The sequence below is a fragment of the Nilaparvata lugens genome, chromosome 10 (assembly GCF_014356525.2).
Source record: "Nilaparvata lugens isolate BPH chromosome 10, ASM1435652v1, whole genome shotgun sequence".
NCBI classification, from domain to species: Eukaryota; Metazoa; Arthropoda; class Insecta; order Hemiptera; family Delphacidae; genus Nilaparvata; species Nilaparvata lugens.
The window spans coordinates 16,527,300-16,550,759 of NC_052513.1; the positions used below are offsets into that span (position 1 = coordinate 16,527,300).

At 32.8% G+C, this 23,460-nt stretch overlaps 2 protein-coding genes across 2 annotated transcripts in view; both read right to left on the bottom strand.

Moving 5' to 3' along the window:
• Positions 1 to 759: 759 nt before the first annotated feature.
• LOC111054121 lies at positions 760 to 8,230 on the bottom strand. The gene is made up of 4 exons (XM_022341123.2): positions 7,926 to 8,230; positions 7,347 to 7,466; positions 5,681 to 5,859; positions 760 to 2,230 (listed from the first exon to the last, which is right to left on the bottom strand). Exons 1-4 carry the CDS (start codon positions 8,002 to 8,004, stop codon positions 2,147 to 2,149), a joined length of 462 nt encoding a protein of 153 aa, XP_022196815.2. The 5' UTR covers positions 8,005 to 8,230; the 3' UTR covers positions 760 to 2,146.
• A 1,213-nt stretch (positions 8,231 to 9,443) lies between these two features.
• Positions 9,444 to 23,460, bottom strand: part of LOC120353335 (lethal(3)malignant brain tumor-like protein 3) — a 15,612-nt gene continuing 1,595 nt past the window's right edge. The window contains exons 2-7 of the mRNA XM_039436634.1: positions 21,826 to 22,140; positions 19,354 to 19,564; positions 16,041 to 16,130; positions 14,592 to 14,675; positions 11,055 to 11,334; positions 9,444 to 10,274 (exon numbers count right to left, since the gene is read on the bottom strand). Coding sequence (XP_039292568.1) covers positions 10,149 to 10,274; positions 11,055 to 11,334; positions 14,592 to 14,675; positions 16,041 to 16,130; positions 19,354 to 19,564; positions 21,826 to 22,140 — 1,106 coding nt within the window. The 3' untranslated portion in view covers positions 9,444 to 10,148. The remainder of the gene's footprint in view (positions 10,275 to 11,054; positions 11,335 to 14,591; positions 14,676 to 16,040; positions 16,131 to 19,353; positions 19,565 to 21,825; positions 22,141 to 23,460) is intronic.

A 23,460-nucleotide genomic window follows, 5' to 3' on the forward strand; every position in this document is an offset into this window, starting at 1 on the left:
AAATCACAAATGGACGGAGTAAGAACTATAACCTATAAGTTTAACAATGTATTATAAATCTAGAAAACAATAAAAAATAGCTGTAATAAAAAACACACATGAACATTAATATTAATTTCTGTTTTTCCACTTAATACTTGCATTAATTATTAACACTCTCAAAAGTATATAATTTTAAACAATACACTCTTGTCAACAGTATTTGAGATAAATCAACCGCCAACTTAGTTGAATGATGTTTTAAAAATCTTTCTATATTAAATGTCCAATTTCAAATATAAAATATTATCTACAAAAGTAACAAATTATTCTAAACTTACATCTATTTAATATATTAGAACACGCTTGTGCAAGGTGATTGAAACTCCATCATTGGTTTTAATGCCGGTTGCACACAAACCGGTTAAATTTTAATCGTGATTAATTCCACGAGAACCAATCAGTAAAGCCGTCTATTCAAAAAGGCCTTCTCTGATTCTCGACAAATTAATCACGGTTCAAATTTAACCGGCTTTTGTGCAACCGGACCTTTGAGTTGTAATAGAAAGTGGAATGATACGAAGGCGTCTAGATAAATCCGTATAAAGCTAGCAAAAAGGCACAAAAATATAAGGCAAAACGAAAAATGTATATAAGTTGAAAGTATGTAACAAGTGGACAGAAATTATACAGATGCAATTGCATGCTATTATTTCAAAAATACTATTCTAGACTCCATTGAGGAAATAAGTTGCCCTAAATGAAGATAATAATACTACATATCTAAATATTATTTTTTAATGAATTCAAATGTAAACATTGTAATCTCTCAAAACCTCATTCATTACTAAGAACATTGTAAAACACTGATTTATTTATCAACATTTCATTCAACTATATTTAAAATCACTAGTGTTATGTAATTGTCAAATGGTTAGAGCATTGTATAACACTGATTTATCTATCTACATTCTATTCAACTATATTCAAAAACACCATTGTTATTTAACTGTCAAATTTCTAGTATAATATCGTCTTTGTATCAAATAGCAAATCTGTCTCATGGAGTGATATGTTTGTAGAAGGATATTCCATTACAACAAAAAATTGCAACGTCAATTTATTACTTGAGATAAATAACTTGAGTAACTTACTTTGCTAATCAATGAAGGCGTTTCTGCATATTTGTTTTATTTATGTATAGATACATAAAATGCATGTATAAAAATACGGCCAATAAAATGTGTCAGATAAAAATATGTTTCAATATAATAAGTAAAATAGAAATATGTTTCAGTGTCACTTCGTATCAATTATTCATGAAATGATTAATATCAATATCTATTTATAATATCAACGATCCTAAGCAGGAGTTTAGACGCTCAATATAGTTGTACATAATATACTGCCCTACTAAGCAAAAACGCAGTATTTACAATTTACTAAGGAAGAACGCAGTATCTACAGCTCAGATACTGCGTTCTTTCTTAGGAATATCACTTACTGCGTTCTTGCTTAGTATATTAGAGGCGACCATATGATATTTGCAGTAACTGACAGTGTGTAACCTATGAAGAAAAGATTCATCAGTGATGATAAAGTTTGCCTTTCTCTATGATATAATTATATCAATTCTGTTTCAACAAACAAAAATTAATTGACTGTACTGCATTTTTTCCAAGGTGTTGGTATAATTTTGGTGGTTTATACTAAGGAAAAACTTAGTACTGCATTTTTACTAAAGTATTCTCAAGTATTCTTTGCTTCTTCTTAAGTATTGGAATGAAATGTTGGTGGTTTATACTAGAGAAAAACGCAGTACCGCATTTTTGCTTATCCCACTTGTGAATTAAAGATATGCTATTGACCGGTAAAATCGCAGTATCTGCTTCTTAAATGCCCTAACATAATTTTTTGTATTTTTTACTATCAAAAAAATCTTTTATGTATGTTGGTTCTTGTAAAATTATTTACGATTAAAATTTTACCGGCTTTTGTGCAACAGTGTTTTAAAAATGGTTATGAATAGATTAAAATTAGAAGAACACTATGATGATAAGCTGAGAATGAATAAGTTTAAAACTATGCTAATACTAGACAAGGCACAAATGGTAAGACCACTGTGACATTAGACGTCAGGTTGTGAAATGTGAAACTGTTTTTCAAATCATAGCAATCGCCAACCTCCGATGATGAATAGCAGACCAATTCCCATCAAATAAATGTTGGATCTTGTACTTGCTGCTCCCATCTATAAACAACAGAAAATTATAATAATATTTTAAAACATGGTAATAATTCAGGCATCTGCAGTGAGGTTTACGTTATAATGGGAGTATTTGATTGGTGTTGCTATCCTTGTCTATCATTCTTGTATCATCTTCCTATAGTGAGGAAGACACGTTGTAATAGCAGTATTTGATTAAGGCAGTTCGGTACACTTTTTTTAAATTGGATAATATTTTTCAATACAACTATTAAGATCATTATAATAGTAAGAAAAAGTGGCGACTGAAGTTTTTAAGTGGTCTAATAAGCGAGTTATGGGTTGTTGAAGTGCTAACTCCGTTTTCTTTCCAAATCATAAACGGTTTGGACTATATTAACAGAACTTCTTGAAAATTCAAAAAATGTATCTTTCTAAACTAAAACATTTTATTCCCCATATCGTTCATAAAAAAAAAAATTTTCTGTAAATTCGATAACTTGTTTATTTTGGCATTAATTGCGAAAGAACGTATATTAGAGCAAAGCCAATGATATGCTGAATGTATAAAAAAACTCCAATGGAAAATTCGAAACCGTTTATGATCTGGAAAGAAAAAGGATTTAGCACTTGAACAACCCATAACTCGCTTATTAGACCACTTAAAAATTTCAGTCGCCACTTTTTCTCACTCTCATAATGATCTTAACAATTATATTGAAAATGATTATCCATTTTTAATAAAAAAAGTGTATCAAACAGCCTCAACATTGGTGTTGCTATCCTTGAATATCATTCAACAAAGCAGATATTGCTATCGTTTTCTATCTCAGTAACGTTGCCATATCCTTGGCAACGGAATTTAAAAAATTATATTTTTACTATTTAACAAAGTAAAAATATAATTAATCAACATTATATTTAATCTTAGTTTTGAACTGTTTTAAACTAGAAAATAACTACTTTGATCTAGTCTCTTTGATGCTATTGATTCCATAAGATTATCCTGCAATGATGAACAATGAAAGGAATCAGGGAAACTTCATACAAATCATATAAAACCAGGAAAAAGCGTATGCTTTGTCAAAGGAAACAGCGATCATTGGATTTAAAATTGACTCATTTTGTGAATTAATAATTTTTTTCATGATTGATTCTATGAAAACAATACGATCTTCACAGAATAATTATTACAAATAGCTGAATCACAATTTTTTCCTAAAAAAAGCTCGCATTGCAAAAACTTCAAGTAGAATGTTTTCTGATATAGACAATAAGGTATTTCATGAATTGCCTACAACAGGATTTGGGTCAGTATGTCAAGTTGAATTTTCACAAGAAATTGATCATTGAAATTATTTCATTCATAAATTTATTTATTAATTTGTTCACTCACTGAGCACATTTTATTAATCCAAAGTACTATCTATTATTAATCTTAGACATTGACAACATTCAATGAAAATTTCTTATCCCAAATAATTCCTAAATACGGTTTATTCATTTTGGACTAAACAAAGTTTATATATTAATTAAATTTATGAAATTACAGAAACAATATAAGGAAATTTATATTTTCTTCTAATCACCATTTACGTTTCTTTCATTTACACCAGAACACTATGATGCTACTATTTGGATACCAATATCACTAGTTTTAATTCAATATAGATCTATAGTGAGGTCCACGTTATAATGGCAGTATTTGATTAAATTGGTGTTAACACGGCAGAGAATTGGCAACGCTGTTCTACTATCCTTCTCCACTGTCATTATAACGTGGAACTCTCTAAAGAACACTATGATGCTATTGGGTAGGCTGCTTCTTTCTAAATGAAAATAGTGTACTGAACAATGGGTACGGTTTTGGGAACATGGTAACTGGTAAACTGCTCCAGTTCCAGTGGTAGATTGTACCAAGTCACATGTCTAACAAATTTTTCACCAAAGTGTTTCGTTTACTGGTGTAGTAAATGAGCAAAGGCTGCTGTACAAAGTTACCTTCTAGAGAGTTGGTGTGCACTTCATCCACTCTATCATTTTAAAATATAATATAAAGGAGAAATCATTTTACGAATGTTTATCAAACATTATTTTGTTGATTAGTTGGTTGTATTCTGTGGCTATGCTGTGCAAGACCAACAACAAGCTATCTGCACATGAGCAGACGGTTGATCCTATCGACCAATGAGAGCTCTTCGATGTGGTATATTGATTGTGTTCATGGGAGGTTGCGGTACATGTACGATTTCGACCAAGGACACAGAAATGCGTTCGGTGGGAGCTTTTGACAGTTCAGATACCGGTCGCCATCTTGGAACAGAATGGAGTGGTGCAAGCTCACTTGCACCGCGTACATGCTCACTTGCACCGCTCGAAAAGTATGTTCCACAAAACCGGTACCGGGATCAACGCTTCTTATTGGTCAAGAGTTAAAGCTTTGATTGTCTGCTGTTCTGTTAGGTTATGTCCTCACATCCAGAATCTATAGACTAAAAAAGGATGAGGCGTACGAAGTATTTAATTCCATTGATGGAACTAAAATACAGAATAGTCGAAAAGCAAGAAATTCATTCATTATTGGCTGGTAAGTTTATTATTTTTTAGCTTTATCGACTATTCTACTGTTCTAAGATGTGTTTATCTATTAGTCGGAATAACTATATTTTGTTAATTTATTCCTAGGCCAGAATCTATCCAGATAAATGTCTGGATAGTAGACATGAATCAAGAAACTTCAATTATTAACATTTTGCTAATATTCCATGAAACATGTTATTCATTAACACTAATTGCATAGAAAAAGTAGTCAAATTTTCATTGATGACAGCAAGAGCCATCATTAATTATTAGAAAAACTTTATAAGGAAAAAAATGAATAGCCTAGTGCTTTATAATAACTAATCAATACTCCAGCTTTGTTGTGATAAGATAATATAGGTCTAAAATGGTAGTATTCACCTGATGTAGCCAACATTACATTTTTGATAAGGTATGTTGCAACCTAGATAAGAAATAATATTGGCTTGGACAAGTTTGTATAAAAAATTTTGAAATATTATTTCTTCAAATTATAAATTAATAATTATTATTGATTTAATAATAATAAACAATAACTGTAATGATTATAATGATAGCACCTTTATTATTTTGTCAACTCCGCTCTGTAAAAGATTAATTTCAAAAGTTCGCGCCAAAAAATGTGAACCAGAATTCGATTTTCGTTCGATGGGAGCAAGTAGTGGTGCACCAGTCACGTGGTTTCTGGTTACTGCTCACTTCGCCGAAGCCGTACATGCACCGCAACCTCCCATGAACACAATTATTGTGAATGCACCGCGGTCACAGTATTTATTTACCGGTAACTGGATTTTGGAACATTTACTGTCAAAATGCGGAACTTTTTACAGGTAAATTGAGACTGGAACAATTGACCCTGTTCCCAGAACGTACTCAATGGGAAACCAGATGAAAAATAGCTGAATTTACACTTACAATGGCATAGTAGTTGCACCTATCGCCGGCACAACAGTCGGCGCACTTCCAGTCCTCATACCAGATGTGCGAACAGGTTGCCATGAACCGGTTTCGTGTTTTCGCGCACTGCTGCTTGGTGGCGCACTGCTTCGACACAAAGTATTGCTTTTGTGCACCCTGCGACCAGAATGGGATTGCTGCAAACAGTACAAACAAGTTAGTTTTGCTAAAACAAGTACAGTCAATCAATCTCTTTATTCAAGGCATACTAGTGACTAGCAACTAGTCATTGGTTGTAGTTATACAAATAAGATTAAAAAGGCCGAAACTAGTTGTTCTTTTGTAATATTTTAAATAACGGGTACTTCATGTTCTTATTGACCGAGCGAAGTGAGGTCTAAGATTCAAGTCGACGGTTTGGCATTTTTCTTAATGTTTAAATGTTGCGCATTTACGGCGAAACGCGGTAATAGATTTTCATGAAATTTGACAGGTATGTTCCTTTTTTAATTGCGCGTCGACGCATATACAAGGTTTTTGGGAATTTTGCATTTCAAGGATAATATAAAAGGAAAAAGGAGCCTTCTTCATACGCCAATGGAGTATGAATCAGACTATAGAATAATTATTCATCATAAATCAGCTGACAAGTGATTGTACAGATGTGTGGAGAAGCCAGTCTATCTCTGTATTTCCTTAAAGTCTATAGTTTCAATCAGGTACTTGTGGATGAGAATATTGCGTGCGGTCTACTGTTCACAGAACTACTAGTATTGTGTTTTTTAACAAATAAGATTATACAGTTGACTAAAATCCTAGCATTTGCTGGGAAGGGAAAAAGGAACGAAGGGATTGAGGGAGATAAGGGATCAAGGGACTAAATGAATAAGGGATTGAGGGACTAAGGGAATAAAAGGCTGAGGGATTAAGGAATAAGGGAGTAAGGGACTTGGGGAATAAGGGATTGAGAAATTCAGGGAATAAGGGACGAAAAGATCGAAGGATTAAGAGACGAAGGGACTAATGAAGTAAGGGAAGAAGGGAATAAGGGACGAAGGCAAAGCACCTGCTTTCCTAAAATTTTTCCCTCCACTGTCAGCGTAATTCTTGAGCCCAAAGTATGAAAATGGTATTGATAGCTGGAGACATAATAATATTATGTCTCCATAATATATCAGAATATGAAATATTATTTCCTCTCTGAGAGCGCAAACGACTTGGTTACCTACAATGTTTTCCTCCGCTGAGAGCGTTATTACATTGTTGAGCCCAAATTATGAGAATGGTGTATTACAATAGTTGGTCATCTATAATTTATATTCATAACATTTACCAAAAAAATATTTCTATGCGGGCGGCAAAGGACTTGGTTACCAATAATTGGTTACTTCAGCTATAAGAGTATCCATTGAACCCAGATTATAAAAATCATATTTTATAATAGCTAAAAACAAATTCTTTAGCCTATTTATATTTATCATGAAACCTTTTTATGATTTAAAAATACATTTTACCAATATTAAGAATGAACATGCTGTGGTTCTTCTTCATTTGTCTGTCCGATTCCAGACTGTTAATCTATTTAAAAAATGTATTGTAACGTTGTAACTAATTGGCCTATGTCACATAACCTAACGTTCTGTTCTACAGTATTTTATGGGTAATAAAATGATAAGTTACTTACTTCCCCAAACTATTTCAGTTAGACACATATCATGTTCCTGTTCACACGTCTGAATTGTTTGTTTACATTTTCCTGAGTTGTCATCCTGTTGATCACATACATAACATTCCAGGCAATTCGCTGAAAAGAAAATAAATTTTTGAAAAGGGATGAAAACAATCAATAGTTAATAATAGGAAGGCTGTATGAAAATAATAAATATTCTTAGAAATAGCCATGTTAGAATAACAATCGATCAATCAAATATAAGAAACAACTAAAGTTTACCAGCTTCAGTTTTAGAAATGAGTGGTTGTCAAGTTAGGACAGTCCTTTATATGAAAAATTCTGTGTGCCGTATTATCATAAATGTATTCTATACATGGAAGACCAATAATAATAAATCAAATCGATTTAATTGTAAATAAAATATTCTCAATTGAGCATAGTTTTTAAGATTATTAAGACAGATCTCAAAAATTAACCTTAGTAGGTAATTGGTTGGTTTGTCCCTGAAAGGAATAGAGTGCACCATAAGAATATCTTGTAATTTCAATAGAGACAATTTGGAATATTTATAATAATAACTAAAAAACTTACCAACTGAAACTAAAGCTGAAACAAAAACTAAATTTAGAAACAACATTTTAGTTCTTGAAAAGGGAAAAACGTTATGCATTGACCCCACCCAACCTAAATCACAGTAGACAAATCAAACAGGTTATGTACTCCAACGATTTATTACGTTACTTATCAAAACAATGTTTGCACACATTAAACTGAGTATTTACTGATAATTAGTTGTTTTAAATAATAAATTAGTTTTACAAGCATACAAAGTATAAACAATCACTAAAGTTAACTGTAACCTCAAATTCGATCAACATCAACAACTTGACTGATTCACAATCATTTTAGCCAACATAATAGATAAAGAGAAATTTAAGGAATACCAATTAGAAAATACTAATTTAATAAAATACTAAACGGAATTATATTTTTCAAAATAATTTTGAAAAAGTACTATTCAAGATTACATTCTCTTTATCCAGCAAATAAGTTGATAAATGTTTAAAATTTTATCTTCTTCTTGAAAGCGGGAAGTTTAAAACAACGTTGTGATGAACGGTTATTCTAAACCAGAAAATATAACATTCAAGTAAATTTTTAAAAAGAATGACAGAATTCTTACTTAATATAAACATTATTTCGAGTACAAATAGACATCCATCATCAAATTTGAGAATTCCGTAATTTATTTATTCATGTCATTATATCAAATTAATGTTTGGGAGAGAATCAACAGGATAAACCCAATACTGTGTCTCCCCTTAATTCGGTATACTTAAATACTTACTCCGCTCTTTGATTTTTTTTTAATAAAGGCGATAAATATATATTTTTCTTGTGCATGGGTTATCGTTGAGATGATAAAACACCTTGCCTATCGGCGGGATTCAAACCCACAACCAGCAAAAGCGCAAATTTACAAAATCAGACCACCACACCACGCAGGCATAGATAAACGATAGCGTAAGACCACCACACCACGCTATTGTTTCTCTAAGACGCAGGTCAACAAAATAATATAAAATCTAACTTTGCACTCTCAAATATTAAGCTGCAATAGATAAATATTTTTTTAAATCCAGAATCTCTGGGATTCAGTAATCTTCATCCATGACCAATTGACAAGCATTTGCTGGATTGCTGCAAAACTTCTGCTATTGTTAATCATAGATAAGAAATTTTAAAAGTAAGAATTAATAACAAAATTTGTCGATGCCATATACCATTTAACTTAGAAAAGTTTTGTTGAATTTGGAAAGAGGTTATTTAATAAACTGCCTGCTCATATTAAAGAATGTGATATTAATAGTTTTAAGGTTTGTATGTCTTGCATTTGTTAAAATGTTCTGACAATAAATGAATCTTGAATCAGTTAATCTACAAGTAAATGAAATATGAATTCAGAAAAATAATTTATTTTTCATTAATAAATATTTCCCAGGGACAAGACATTCCTTCACTTTTGTTCAATAATTTGTTCCAATATTTTAAGAGGCTATTCTAATGCTAATCCAAAGAAATAGGGTTATGAAGTGATAAGTCAAGTTCTATTTTTTATCAAATGCCATTTGTGGAGCATTTCTTTATTGCCGTTGATATCCATTTCTTTGGAAATAAAATAATAATTCTAATGAATAGAACCAGTTGAATAACAAATCAACATTAATCTATTGAGACTTGATCATTAAAATATTTCGTGTAACAAGGGTTGATGTTTATTCGAAACAGTAAATAAATAAGATAATCAGATATAATATAATGTAAATAATATATTTAGCAAGGTAAATCATACCAATTTTTGAAAGTACCGTAGTGGAATATTTTTCAAACCAGTGTAGATGAACGAGAAAACACATTATTGTATGATTTGTACTTGTGTAACAATAAAATAAATCTTACTTCAACAAAATAATTATTATTAATTACTGACTAACAATTTTTGTCAGTAATACATCAAGTTGAACAGCACCACTACAAAAAGCACTTCTCGAAGTGAAAGCACTTTCAAAGTTCAACTGGTGAAAAATACAAAATATATATAATGATAACATTATGAAGTAGAAAAAATAAATGAAATATATTACAAAACTGATTCTTATTAACAAATTTACATTTTTTACATTTACTGTACAGCTTTTTTGAATATTACATCTATAAATAATAAATATAATTACCTTCGAGAGGTAGGCAATATTTCATAGACTCATAAACACGGTTTATCACAATTTAAAAATTCAATGTCATTTTTGTGTCTTAGAATACTTTTTGTCTCAAAATGGTAATGACGTTGTAAATTTTGATGGCTGGACCCAACTTGAACCCCAGGAGTGACGTCAAATCAGACTGCGAGAGCATGAGTAGGGCCTCTCCATCAATTTCCTGTAGAATAAAAACGTTCAATCAAACTGAAGAATACACATAAGAATCTAGATAACATCTCTAGGGATTCCTCCAAAATTGCTTCCATAACAACACATGACAATAGTTCATTATACATACTATCTAATTGAACGAGCGTTAGTGAGTTCTCATTTTTGAATTACTGAAGACCAAAGTCGTTGTCCGTCTGTGTGTATGTTCTACAATAACTTTAGCAAGAATTGATTAATCAGCTTTAAATTCAAATTCTTCGAACCTTTTCACAGGTCAAGTTTTTTGGACAACAAAATTGACTCATTCCTTCGTCCTTTTTCATGTTATAAGAATAACATTGAAAGTGCATAAGAAAAAAATGTCATGATTCAGTCAGCTGAAGAATTCTACTACGGTTTTTCCATGCATTCATAACATCAGCTGAGGCTATTTGGGAGCTATCACACGCGCTGACACATGATTCCAGCTGGGTAATATTAAATGTTGAAGCGACAGGGTAATATTTGAAGAGTAATATTTCAATTCAAATAGGATCCCCAATGAAACCTACTGTCAAATGATTCTTGTAAGAGAAATATTTAGCTGTTTTCATAATGATCATCAACTCTATATAATTAAAAGTTGCAGGTTTCAAAGATTAAAGTTCTTGAGCGAGTTCTTCAACCCAAGGGGTCACTAGTGATAAACTAGCTTCAATATACTTCTGCAATGCATCATGTTATCGTGTCTTGAACTCTTTCTAAACATCTTTATTTCATTTAAATAAAGAAATTTCAGCTGACTCACCTGATCGACAAACACCTTGCTCTTGCCCGGATGAACTGTGCTGAGAAACGCCGCAACCTGTTTGGCCGTCCACTGCGCAGGATTGTCGCGCACCTCAGCTGTCACCTTCACCAAGGACGAATGCCTCGACCAATAGGCGCTCTGCTCCTCACCCACCACCATTCCACCAACGCCGCCCACCTGGTAGCCGGGTCTCAGAACGGATTCGATCAGCTCTTGGCGGAGCTTCTTCAGTTGTCCGCCGGCAGTCGACGGATCGTCTTCTGCTTTTTCCAGTTTCCTATAAAAAAAAAAAACACAATAAATTCAAAGATATTATGGAAAAGTCATTTTTCAATAGAATCACAATTATGTTGTCTTTTCTACTAGTAATCTATTAACATGATCAAAAGTTTGAACGTTAGCGCTTCCGCTTAGAAGATAATAATTGGTTGAGTTCAAAGCCACTGATCGGTGAGTGAACGTGACTCTGAATGATGTACTGTTTTGTCGTTGAACGATGCATAGACTCACATGCAGCGCTAGATTATTTGGAATTGAAATCGGCCATTAAGGGGACAGCCTGGGAGATTATTACATACTAAAGATCTTGAAGATTTTTGTGATCTATAATATTACAAAAAAATATATATTATATAATATCTCGTGCTAAAATACCTCAATGGAACCTTTAATTTCAAGTAAGAGCTAGCATTGGGAAGGCATAGGTATTGTGCGTTTATACCTCTTCAAGGTCTTTGGTCTAACTGATAAGAAAAAAAATACGTCATATCCGGTTCGTTCACTGATCAGTTAATCGTACTTTTCCACCGATGGAAAAGAACGTAAATAGAGTAGCTGAACGTAAACATACATGGCTGAATACGAGGTTGTTTACAAATAATGGACTCCATTATTATTTATTTGGAAGCAGAGAAATGCATGATTACATAAATTCAATAACATTAAAAATATCTTACAAAGCAATCAAAACAACTCCAATCACTTGTTGGTTTTCCATTTTAATTGATTATACAATTAAATAGGTTAGGTCCTAGTTTTGTTTACAAATATATTAAGCAGCAGACGAAACATCTGTCAGTCATGACTCATGAGCAACCGTTCAGCCACAGAATGCATACAGAATGGAAGGTATCAATCTAACCAAGACTTGAGTGCACCAAGACCACGACACGTGACTGCATCATCTTGATAGAAATTAATATTACTGCTTTATTACAATGCTACATTTTCTTTCAATATGACGAATTTGGCGACAGGATACTAGTCGAGTTTCCATTCTGTTATCACTAATCTGTGATCAGGTTTTTTACTGAACGTAAAAAAACACGATGGAATTGTTCAGTGGCTTTGATCAACCATTGTGTAAAGATCAGATGATAGAGGTTGAGCGCCTAATTTCGAATTTAAAAATATCTCACTTTGAATTAGTTTGTTTGAATTTTTTGGCATTATTAAAAACGCTATGGCTCAACTCATACCACCTCGACTCAAATCGTACGACTCCTGTCGAGGATACCCCAGTCTCTCGACCTTACGAATTTGTTGATCATTGTCACTACTTCAGTTCCATGCTAATCCATTTCTAACCTTACTTTTTTAAAATGCATGGTACTATGCAACTCAAGTCGAGGCTCGACCAACATGTCGAGTCGACACTCGACTCAGTCCCACAGTCTTGAGGTCGCGGAGACTAGAGTCGACTGGTCTGAGTGTCACCATTTGAAAACACATGCTGCGTCAAAAAAGACTAGAGTCGCAGTCTCTTCTCTACTTGAAACGCGTAAGTGTGAGTTGAGCCTGTCGCTTCCATGTAAAAGATATGAATACCGTTTGGGAAAATTCCGCCAGCAGAGATCGCGCAAGTTGATCCTTCAGCAAACTTCTGTTCTTCTATCAGAAAATGTTATTGACAATGAATACGGTTTGTTCAGTAAATAACAGCTTGAACTGAATTGAATAAGCTGGTTTAATCTCAATAAGAATTATAGCAAACAAAACTTAACATTGATTTGATTCAATTCAAGTAGTATTAAGTAAGTGCAAACGGCCCTAAACCATAAATTGAATTCCGTAATCACAGATGTTTCATCATTTTCCATGAAAGTAAAAGAACAATATGTTATCTTTTTTACTGATGTTTTATTTGAAAAACCCATCTAAAGATTATGACTTGATCAAAGCCCTGAGTTTTGAAAAGATAAACATTACCAGCAAAAAATGCAACATATTGTGGTTTTATTAAACCACTAGCCGTAAGGCTCGCTTCGCTCGCCATATCCGTCTAGCCAGGGAGCTCCGCCCCCTGGACCCCCCACTGGGTCGTTCGAAAATGAAATCAGCGGGCTCGCTTCGCACGCCTGCATAATGTAAATATTTTCTGTCTATTACTTGATGAAAGAACTGAGAAACCGCTTATTTTGAGCGTATCTTTGGCATTATTTCAAATTCCTTCTAGCACAACATTATTACACCCCAGCTGAGCTTCTGTAGTAAATTTGAACATTTTCTGTTCATTTGTTTTCCAAAAAGCTGAGATTGATGGGAATTCATTTGATTATAAAAAAAAAACTGAAAATTATAATTGATTTCATGAATCTAATTGACTACAGATTTAACAGAATGATTTAATAGTCCATGAGATTTATAAAATATTCTAACAACCAGGCTTAAGTACCGTATGTGTAACATATTATTTTCAAATTTTTTCAGTTAGGTTTTGAGACACGAAGAAGTAGATTTTAAGGCTTGTAATAGTTAAGCTTCGTTTACACCAAAGTTATTAATAAAATGTTTATTTTTCCGTCCTTATAGATTCTATTAGATTGAACGGAACTTGACAAACACATATGTTCATCATGTGTTGATAAGTTATGTTCAATATAATATAATCTACAAGGACGGGAAAATAAACATTCTATTAATATCTTTGGTGTAAACGCAGCTTTATGCAATGTGCAAACGGCCCTAAATCACGAATTGAACTCTGTAATTACAGATGTTTCATCATTTTTCCAAGATGAAATAAAAGCACAATATATGTTGTCTTTTTTACTGGTGATGTTTTATTTGAAAAAAAAACATCTAAAGATTATGACTTGACTATCAAAGCCCTGAGCTTTGTAAAGATAAACATTACAAGCAAAAAATGCAACCATTAAACCATTGATGGGAATTCATTTGATTATAAAAGGAAACTAAAGATTATAATTGATTTCATAAATCTAATTGACTACAGATTTAATAGTCCGTGAGATAAAAAATATTCTAACAACCAGGCTCAAGTACCGTATGTGTATCATATTATTATTTTCAAATTGTTTCAGTTATGTTTTGAGACACCAAGAATTAGATTTTAAGGCTTGCAATATTTAGTTACTGAAGTTGGTCTTAAGAGGACAAATTTCCAATTTTCAACTTTGTATCGACGCTGAATAAAAAACAGCCTAGTTTTAGTTTTAAGTCATTGACCAGCGTTTAAAATTTTAACCTTAATCATCAATTATTTATTGATACTGAAATGATAATTTTTTTTACCTTTTCTTCCCTTTTTTACTTTCATTCGAGTGATTGGAATGACGAGTTCTAGACCTGGAATCATCTTCGTTGGATGTCACACTCCTGAAACGAAAAAAATTTGATAAACTATTGTGAAATAACAAACATAATGAAATGTTTATTCGAATAAGGAAACTACTTAAACTATATAATCTCTTACTGTCGGCTTCAAAATTTTATCATAATAATTATACTTACTCCAAAATCATAGTTCGTTATCTAATTCAACACTGCAGTGAATCACTGATCTGAATAAATAAATGCAATAGTATTATGAGTGATATCCTGTTATCATATTGGAAAGACCCATTGATGTGATTCAAACGGAATTAGAATGAATACTGATTGGTACAGTATAAATAACTCTACAGTAGATAAACAGCTGTCGAAGAAGTGGAAAAAGTATTTAGAGAGTGATTCACTTTAAACAGTCAGTTCTTTGTAAATTTTGTAAATAACATCAATACTTCTTATTTTTACTTTCCTTGCCCTATTACCATAGGTAAGGAAAGTATTGCTTTTCGAAAAAAATTAAGATGCCCCAATTTCTAAATTTCTATACGTTTCAAGGTCCCCTGAGTCCAAAAAAGTGGTTTTTGGGTATTGGTCTGTGTGTGTGTGTGTGTGTGTGTGTGTGTGTGTGTGTGTGTGTGTGTGTGTGTGTGTGTGTGTGTGTGTGTGTGTATGTGCGTCTATGTGCGTCTGTGTACACGATATCTTATCTCCCAATCAACGGAATGACTTGAAATCTGGAACTTAAAGTCCTTACACTGTAAGGATCCGACACGAACAATTTCGATCGAATGCAATGCAAGAAGGCGAAAATGTTGTCGGAAACAGTGTTTTTCGCGATTTTCTCAAAAATGGCTCCAACGATTTTAATCAAATTCATACCTAGAAAAGTCATTGACAAGCTCTATCAACTGCCACTAGTCTCATATCTGTAAAAATTTCAGGAGCAATGCACCATCTATGCAAAGTTTGATTTTAGATTCCCAATTATCAGGCTTCAGATACAATTTAAACAAAAAAAAAAAAACGAGTGGAAAAGATTGAGCATAAAAATCTCAATAAATGTTCAGTAACATTTTCACCTAAAATTGAAAATATGCTCGAAATGCGAGAAAATAAGATTATCCAATTGCAAACTGTTGGTAACTGTTGATTCTATTAAATCATTCACTATGAAGAGATAGCAGACTTCGTGTGTCTGCAGCGCTGTTGTCCTGTCACCAGCTGTCTCAGATCTTAGAACAGTAGATTTGATATGCGCGGGAACACTAGCGTCAGTTGATCAATTTTCATAACGGCAAGGAAAGTTGTGTGAGTGCGCCACACCAGATTTTTAAAGTTAGAAGTGAATATGATTCACTTAAACTTTAAAGTAAATAACCTTCAGTATGAGTGAATAAATAAAATGAATCTAACCTTCTACCGTTGTTCTCATCTCCACTGTCACCGTCATAGCTGCCTTTGTTGCCATCAGTGGTTACGCTTGATTCCCTCGATTCTCTAGAACTGTTAAGAAAATTTACATTAGATTAAAAGAAATTCAACCATTTACAAGTCAATAGGATCAGCTTGGTTATTTGGCGAGGAGCGAATAAACATGAATTTATCAATGGCAATAAAAATATAAAACAATAATTAAAATGAAATAAAATTTTAATTAATCAGTTCTCTAGTGAGACTCATGTTAAGAAAAAGAAGAATATTTTTATTATTTGTTCAATACCTGTTAAGAAAATTGAAAATTTAAATTTTTTTATTTTTTTCAATACAGTACAGTCATATGGATCACAACTATGCAATTGAACATTGTCAAGTAGTACAAAAAATCTCTTCAATATTTTTAATATAATACATAAAAATAAAGATACAGCCTATATGTTATCATACATAATTGTCACATGAAAATTCATTTACACTATAAAAACTTCTTTCAACAAGGAACTTTTAAAAGTCGTGTTTTTAAAATCTATTTTATTAGGCAACTTGTAAAGCAGATAACTCTATCCTTTTCCAAGTCCGCAATGTCGCCAAATTTTTTAGACTATGAAGAAATAATATAATGAAGTACCAAAATATCTCATCTAATTATGAACATTTATTGTAAAATAATAGGAATTATTCTTTCTCGATGAATAAAATATATTTGAGATAAAACTAATATTGATCATTATCAATAGGAACCAAAAGTTAGGGCCGTTTGCACAGTGTACGTTTAAGCTAAAGCTTAAACTGAATCTGGATTTTTTTTGGTTTAAACTAAAATTCCGTTTGCACAGTATCAGTTTAAACTCTGTATTGAGTTTAAACTCTGGGAAAGTTTAAACCTCCAAAGCAGGAGGTTTAATCCAAATAATTTGGATCAACTTATTGACATCTGTAAGATTTGATAGGGAAACAGCTGATGGTAAATTATTTTTCGACGGTTGTTTTAAATGCTTCTGTAGACGATAATTTTATTAATTTAGGTTATAGTAAATCATCATTTGAATGTAAACATAATTGTAATGGAGGAATTGATAGAAGTATTTTATGCGATTGATAGAGATGACTGCGAAGAAATTGTGAAACTGAGAAAGATTGGGCAAAAAACAAATAATTTAAATTTCTGGGATAGAAATTTTTTTTAACGGTTTTGCTTGAGTACAGCAGCTGCCAATTTAGTATTTTAATTAAATAAACCATTTGATAGAAATTAAGACAATTTTCAACAGTGGTCTTCGATTAGAAAACATGTTTTTAATAACACATAATCAAGATATATTGCTTTTTAGAAAATTCTAATAAACGAGGAAGACCATAGTAGATTCAAGCGTAACAAAATAACTTTTTTATCTTACATTCTAAAATATATTTTCTGGTGCCAACTAAACATAAGTTTTTAAACAATTTCTTGATCGCTTTTCACTTTTATAACCGTACAGATTACATCTCTGTGGATTTTGAACAAGAACAGGAAAATACTAAAATAGTAGCTACATAACCTCAATTTACTGATTGTTTGTAAACAAATAACAAATTTCCTGTAAAAATCAACCTTCCTGATATTGTAAACGATGACATTCTATTACCAACTTAATGCTAAACTAGTTTTAACTTAAACTGGATTAGAAAATGCACTGAGAAAACCGATTCAAGTTTAAACTGTCAGATTAACTAAAACTCGATTAACTTAATCGAGTTTAGCAATCTATACTGTGCAAACGGCCCTTAATATTATATCAGATATACCGAAATAACTTGAATAAATTAATCTAATATGAAACTATCTAATATGGAAGGCGTTGGAGAGAGAGAGAATCGGCAGCCCTGCTGTTGTCCTATCATTTCTACTAAATTTATAATATGAATCTCATTACATTATGTATTAGCTGTATTTTTTACTGTAATTTATAGTAAAGCAGATAATAAGCCATATCTTTGTTTAACTGATAATTTTTCACTTGTTTCGTACATTTTTACACAAAAAAGAAGTCAAGTATAGAGTCAACTACACAACCTGGAGGCAGATTGCCAAACAGATGACCACCTCTATGTTTTATGATAAGGTATACTATTTTATTCAACTAATTACATTGTGGGTTAAGCGGAAGACTTTTTGTAATGTAAAGTTCAAATAAAAATGCAATTATCCATTCATCTTTAAACGCTGCCTTGCTCCAGCATGCACAAGACAGGAACTTTTCATTCCAAAAGTAAAAACTGTTAAATCAGTGGATTAATATGCAAATATTGGCATATGGAATCACCTGACACGAACGAACATTCACCTGAACGAACAATCACCTGACACGAACGAACATTCACCTAACGAACAATCACCTGACACGAACGAACATTCACCTGAACGAACAATCACCTGATACGAACGAACGAAGATGACACGAACACATATCATCAGGATACAAGTCCGGAGATATTACTTTTTATACGGCTCTCGCGAAGACAAAGAGTCCCGATGCTCTTTCCTTCACTAATCCTTCACTCCAACAGCATTCTCCCTACTTTTGTTTCAGCATCTAATTGTGCGCAGCATGCTTACTCCTCTCCTCAACCGGTCGTGTGTTGATGGAAAGGATATTATTTTATATCCTTCTTAGAGAATCGACAATTATTTGTTAAAACACCGCCGATTTATGAAGTTACATCACAATAAATTTTTCTCAATATTTTCAAGTTCTGACAGTTTATTGTATGTAATCATTCTATTATATTCCATTTTTAATCAAATCAAATTCAAAATTTCTAGTTTATTTATTTCTGGACTGGTAAGTGGACTCAAATCAATTCAAGTGGATAGCATAACCTATAATTTTTATTCATTCATAACTCTACCTTCATTGTAATATCATTCATTCCATCATCATCACCTAGGCTTGAAATACTTCTAGAAAGTCGCCTTTGTAAAATAATAAATATTATATTATCGTTATTCTAATTGCATTCAATCTTTATTCTCACTGATTAATTTTTCTATACTTTGTAAAATTCGTTGAATAATTAGCATTACCGTCATATAATTAGTGTAAAAGCCAGTAAATATTGTAACATACATAAATGAAGAACTCTTATCTTATCTTATCTCACCTATCTGTCTATGCTACAAACAGTGCAACGAGAAATCAGTTTCCTCTCTTTATGTTAAAAGTGATATCTCTCAGACTTTAGTCAACTTTATTATTATTACTTAAGGATTTTTCATTATTACTTATGGTTTACTTGAACTACCAACCTTTTCGGCTTGGAAGTGATCTCTGGCACCTCGAAAATGTCGTTCTTGGATATGTTGAAGCGATCGGCGAGCAGGGTGGGCCGATTCAGGTTGGCGGGGGTGTAGGGACAGTGCGCGACAAACTCGTGGCGGGTGAGCATGGTGCCCGCCTTGGAGTGGCCGTCACCGCGGCAGCCTACCGTTGGACAACTGATCGTTTCGTCGCTGGTCGCTGCAATTAAATCGAATAATTTTTATTGTCGAGATAGAAAAACATCTTCATTAGTATGCGATTACATTGGATGTGCACATGTGCAAGTGTAAGCTTGGTAATGCATGACCAAACGCGCAGATGAGAAACAAATCTGGAAAGAGCAGTGGGAACACTCACACTGAACGCTTGCACTTGCTTGAGTGTTCAGTGTGAGCAGCTATAGTGAGGTCCACGTTATAATGGCAGTGGAGGAAGATAGATAGATAGATTATATTTATTGATAATTTTTACTAGGCTGTTGCCTATGGTAACATTTACAAAAATTGACAATAAAATTAAATCAAACTTAAGAGATAAATAATAATTATTCAACAGTTCTGCACTAGTATTGATCAATTACAAATATCAAAGAAAATAATATAGTATATATTAAGCTATCAACATTATACTAGATCACATTAGCAATACTGGAGGAAAGAAAAGTTGTTATTTGCATCCAAGTGGAATGAAACGTATCATGAAAGTATTCGAAATATTAAACTTCATAATACAATACAATAGAGAGTAGATGAAATAGGTAAGAAATAAACTATGAAGGTGGTCCTATTACAAAACATTATGATCAGACTTTTAATAAAAAAGAAAAGAAGTAATTAATAGGAGAACAACGTTGCCGATCCTCCGTCTTGTCAAAGCCTTCTATAGACGGTAGCTGATACAGGTTTATTGATGTAATATTAACTGTTCATTCTCGTTTAAAATAATCAATTATATTTTATTTAACAGGAAATTATATTTTTCAATAATTTCATAATGAATTTTTTTATTAACATGAAATATTTTGTTAATGATTAATTCTACATTGTTAAAAGACGATCTGGCAATGGAGCAAAGCGAGAAAGAAATAACGCTATCCGCTTTGTTGAATGATAGACAAGGATAGCAATACAATTGCTACTCAAACACTGTCATTATAACGTGGACCTCACTATACATGCAAGCAGAGACTAAGTAAACGTCTGTTAGATCTGTGATGCAAGTCACATAGTGTTTCAATGACTAGCAGCGCTGGTCAATGACTTATAAAACTAAACTAAACTAAACTAAATGGCACTTTTTAAATGTTAGCTCATGCATGTTTCGACTTTATTTACCAATTTATTTATTTACCAATTCACTAGAAATTTACAAAATAACACTTATCAACTAATATACATTGGTGTGGCTGGAAAAAGAAGCCTTGCACATATACGCATTCAAGGTGATCACACCCTTATACTATCATACTCTTAGTGCTATAGTGAGGTCCACGTTACAATGGCAGTGTTTGATTAGCAATGGTATTGCTATCCTTGTCTATCATTCAACAAAGCGGATATCGCCATCTCTTTCTCGCTTTGTTCCATTGCCAGATCGTCTTTTAACAATGTAGAATTAATCATTAATTAACAAAATATTTCATGTTAATTAAAAAATTCATTATGAAATTATTGAAAAATATAATTTCTTGCTTAATAAAATATAATTGCATAATTACTTATAAGGTGCGTACAGATAAACGCGCCGCGAACATGAGCAATTCACTTTTAATCAGCTGATTATATCTGTATTTTTACAGAATCGGTAAGATACAGACATAAAAAGCTTCGCATCAGCTGATTAAAAGTGAATTGCTCAGTTCGCGGCGCGTAAATCTGTACGCACCTATACATATACTTGAATAAAATTAAAATAAAATATAAAATCTAGGCATCACCAGCAAAAAGAAAATCTTTTCCCGCTGGTGAAAGTTGCAAAACAGTAAAAGAAAAACATAATATTTAGAAAAAATGCAGAAAGTTAAGGTTAAATTCAACTAATAATTACAAAAGAAACTTTATAACAGCAGAATCATAAAAATCAAACAAATATTGTGCAGAGAAAAGACTATAAAATGAAAATAAAAGAATTAAAATAATTGCTATATTTATGTTAAAGAAATATTCCCCCTTAATCCACTCATTGACGCTCTTTTTACTAATTTTGAAATCCAAGTCAAAAGGTATTGATTATTTTAAACGAGAATGAACAGTTAATATTACATCAATAAACCTGTATCAGCTACCGTCTATAGGAGGCATTGACAAGACAGAGGATCGGCAACGTTTTTCTCCTATCTTTCTCCACTGTCATTATAACGTCGACCTCACTATAGGAGTCTGACTAAAATTATTGATTGTGTCTTATCTATTGCTAAAACAAATAAATGAATAAATAAAATAATGAATGAATTCTTGTACCACTAGGAGGCGGCTCCAACGGATGCCCAGTCTTACTGGCCCATCCCACCGGATGTATATCGGGCGAATCATCGTCCACCCAATACCCGAATTCATCCGGGAATCCGTCAAAGGTCAACCTGATCTGATGCGCCCTGACTGCGCCCACACTCGCCACACGCAACAGGTGGGGCGCACGTCTGTCGACCGCCTCCAGGCGCATGCCCACCCTGAAACTGGTCGGTGGCCGCGTCTTGAAAGCGCGCGCTGGCGCCGCAACAGACTTCGTCTCCTTGAGGTACGTGTCCCACGAGAACGGTTGCGACGATTTGTACGCTGCAAAACAACACAAAACAAATTGTTAAGTTAATCTTCTGGCAGTCGCTCTGTTGTAAAATGTACAACAGAGTCAGTTTTTTGCAGCACAAAACTATTGAATGGGGTGGTGTCAGTGAATGAGTCACCTATGCATTCCAAAAATTTCCCCCATCACTCCACTGAGTTGCAGTATCAACCGAGCAATGGTTCAGTCTTTAGGTGCCATTTAGTCGCGACAGTGCATAGATAGGGAAAGACTGTATACGGGGACTGTAAACGAACCAATAACACAGAATTGATGGCTTTGCTTGATGTACCTTATTGTGCTATGTAATGGTAATCATACAAATGTTCATAGGCGTAAAAATAATCCAAGAAGATGGAAAACGTAATTATACAATTAATTAATATGTTTTGACAGTAAACAGAGTACATAACACCTGGAAAATTGGATGTTGTACAAAATACAACACGCGACTGCTCGTGTGATTGAGTAGGGCGCGACTACCGGAAGGTTAATCGTAATTCAAATCAATCTATTTCCGGGAATGTTACATATGCTACAAAATGAGTTACATTTACAAAAACGGCAAATAAGGAAGGAAGTGTGTAGGAAGGAAGGGGTAATTGTGAATATTGTAAAAATGATCAGTTAATGATTAAATTTGATTGAATTAAGTTTCAAATTAAACTTTGATAATCAACCAATCTTATTGAAGAAGAAGAAGAAGAAGAAGAAAAATTGTTTCCTGCTGAAAAACCCATGGGTTTAGCAGGACCCAACATTGTAAAAAATTATTTTCCAATAAAATTGATTGAGAAGATTGAGGAAGAAGAAGAAGAAGATCAATTTAGGTGTGCATTATTCTACTTTGAACCACATTTTTAAAGTATATTTTGTGTCTCTACTTTTGTCATAAAGCATTTCGTTTCAATTTCTTGTTATTTTAAGGATTTTTTTCAAGCAACTCTCACCAGCGGGCAAAAAGTTATCTTTTTGCTGGTGATGCCTAAAAATATTTTAATTAGTACAGTTTTCCTTCTTCATGTAGGCCTATATGCATGTATGTGTAATTGTATTATGTACATTTTATTTTTATTTTTCCACATGTATGTATGTGTATGAGTAAATTGTTTTCTTTTTGGCAATAAATGAAATGAAATGATACGCAAATTCCAAACTGAATGAATTATACAAATCATGGGATATGGGATATTCTTATGCAATCTTTTCTCAATGGTATCACCATAAATGATACAGTATCACCACACATGATACAGTATCATTACAACATGATGATACAATATCATCTAAACCTGATACAAAACTTCCAAACT

What these genes read in the sequence shown, in the direction of transcription:
- LOC111054121 (XM_022341123.2), bottom strand. Translation starts at nt 8,004, where the DNA reads ATGCATAACGTTTTTCCCTTTTCAAGAACTAAAATGTTGTTTCTAAAT. An exon ending in AACTGAAATAGTTTGGGGAA is followed by an intron (nt 5,860 to 7,346) that starts GTAAGTAACTTA and finishes TACTGTTTGCAG; the next exon opens with CAATCCCATTCTGGTCGCAG. An exon ending in GGTGCAACTACTATGCCATT is followed by an intron (nt 2,231 to 5,680) that starts GTAAGTGTAAAT and finishes TGTTGTTTATAG; the next exon opens with ATGGGAGCAGCAAGTACAAG.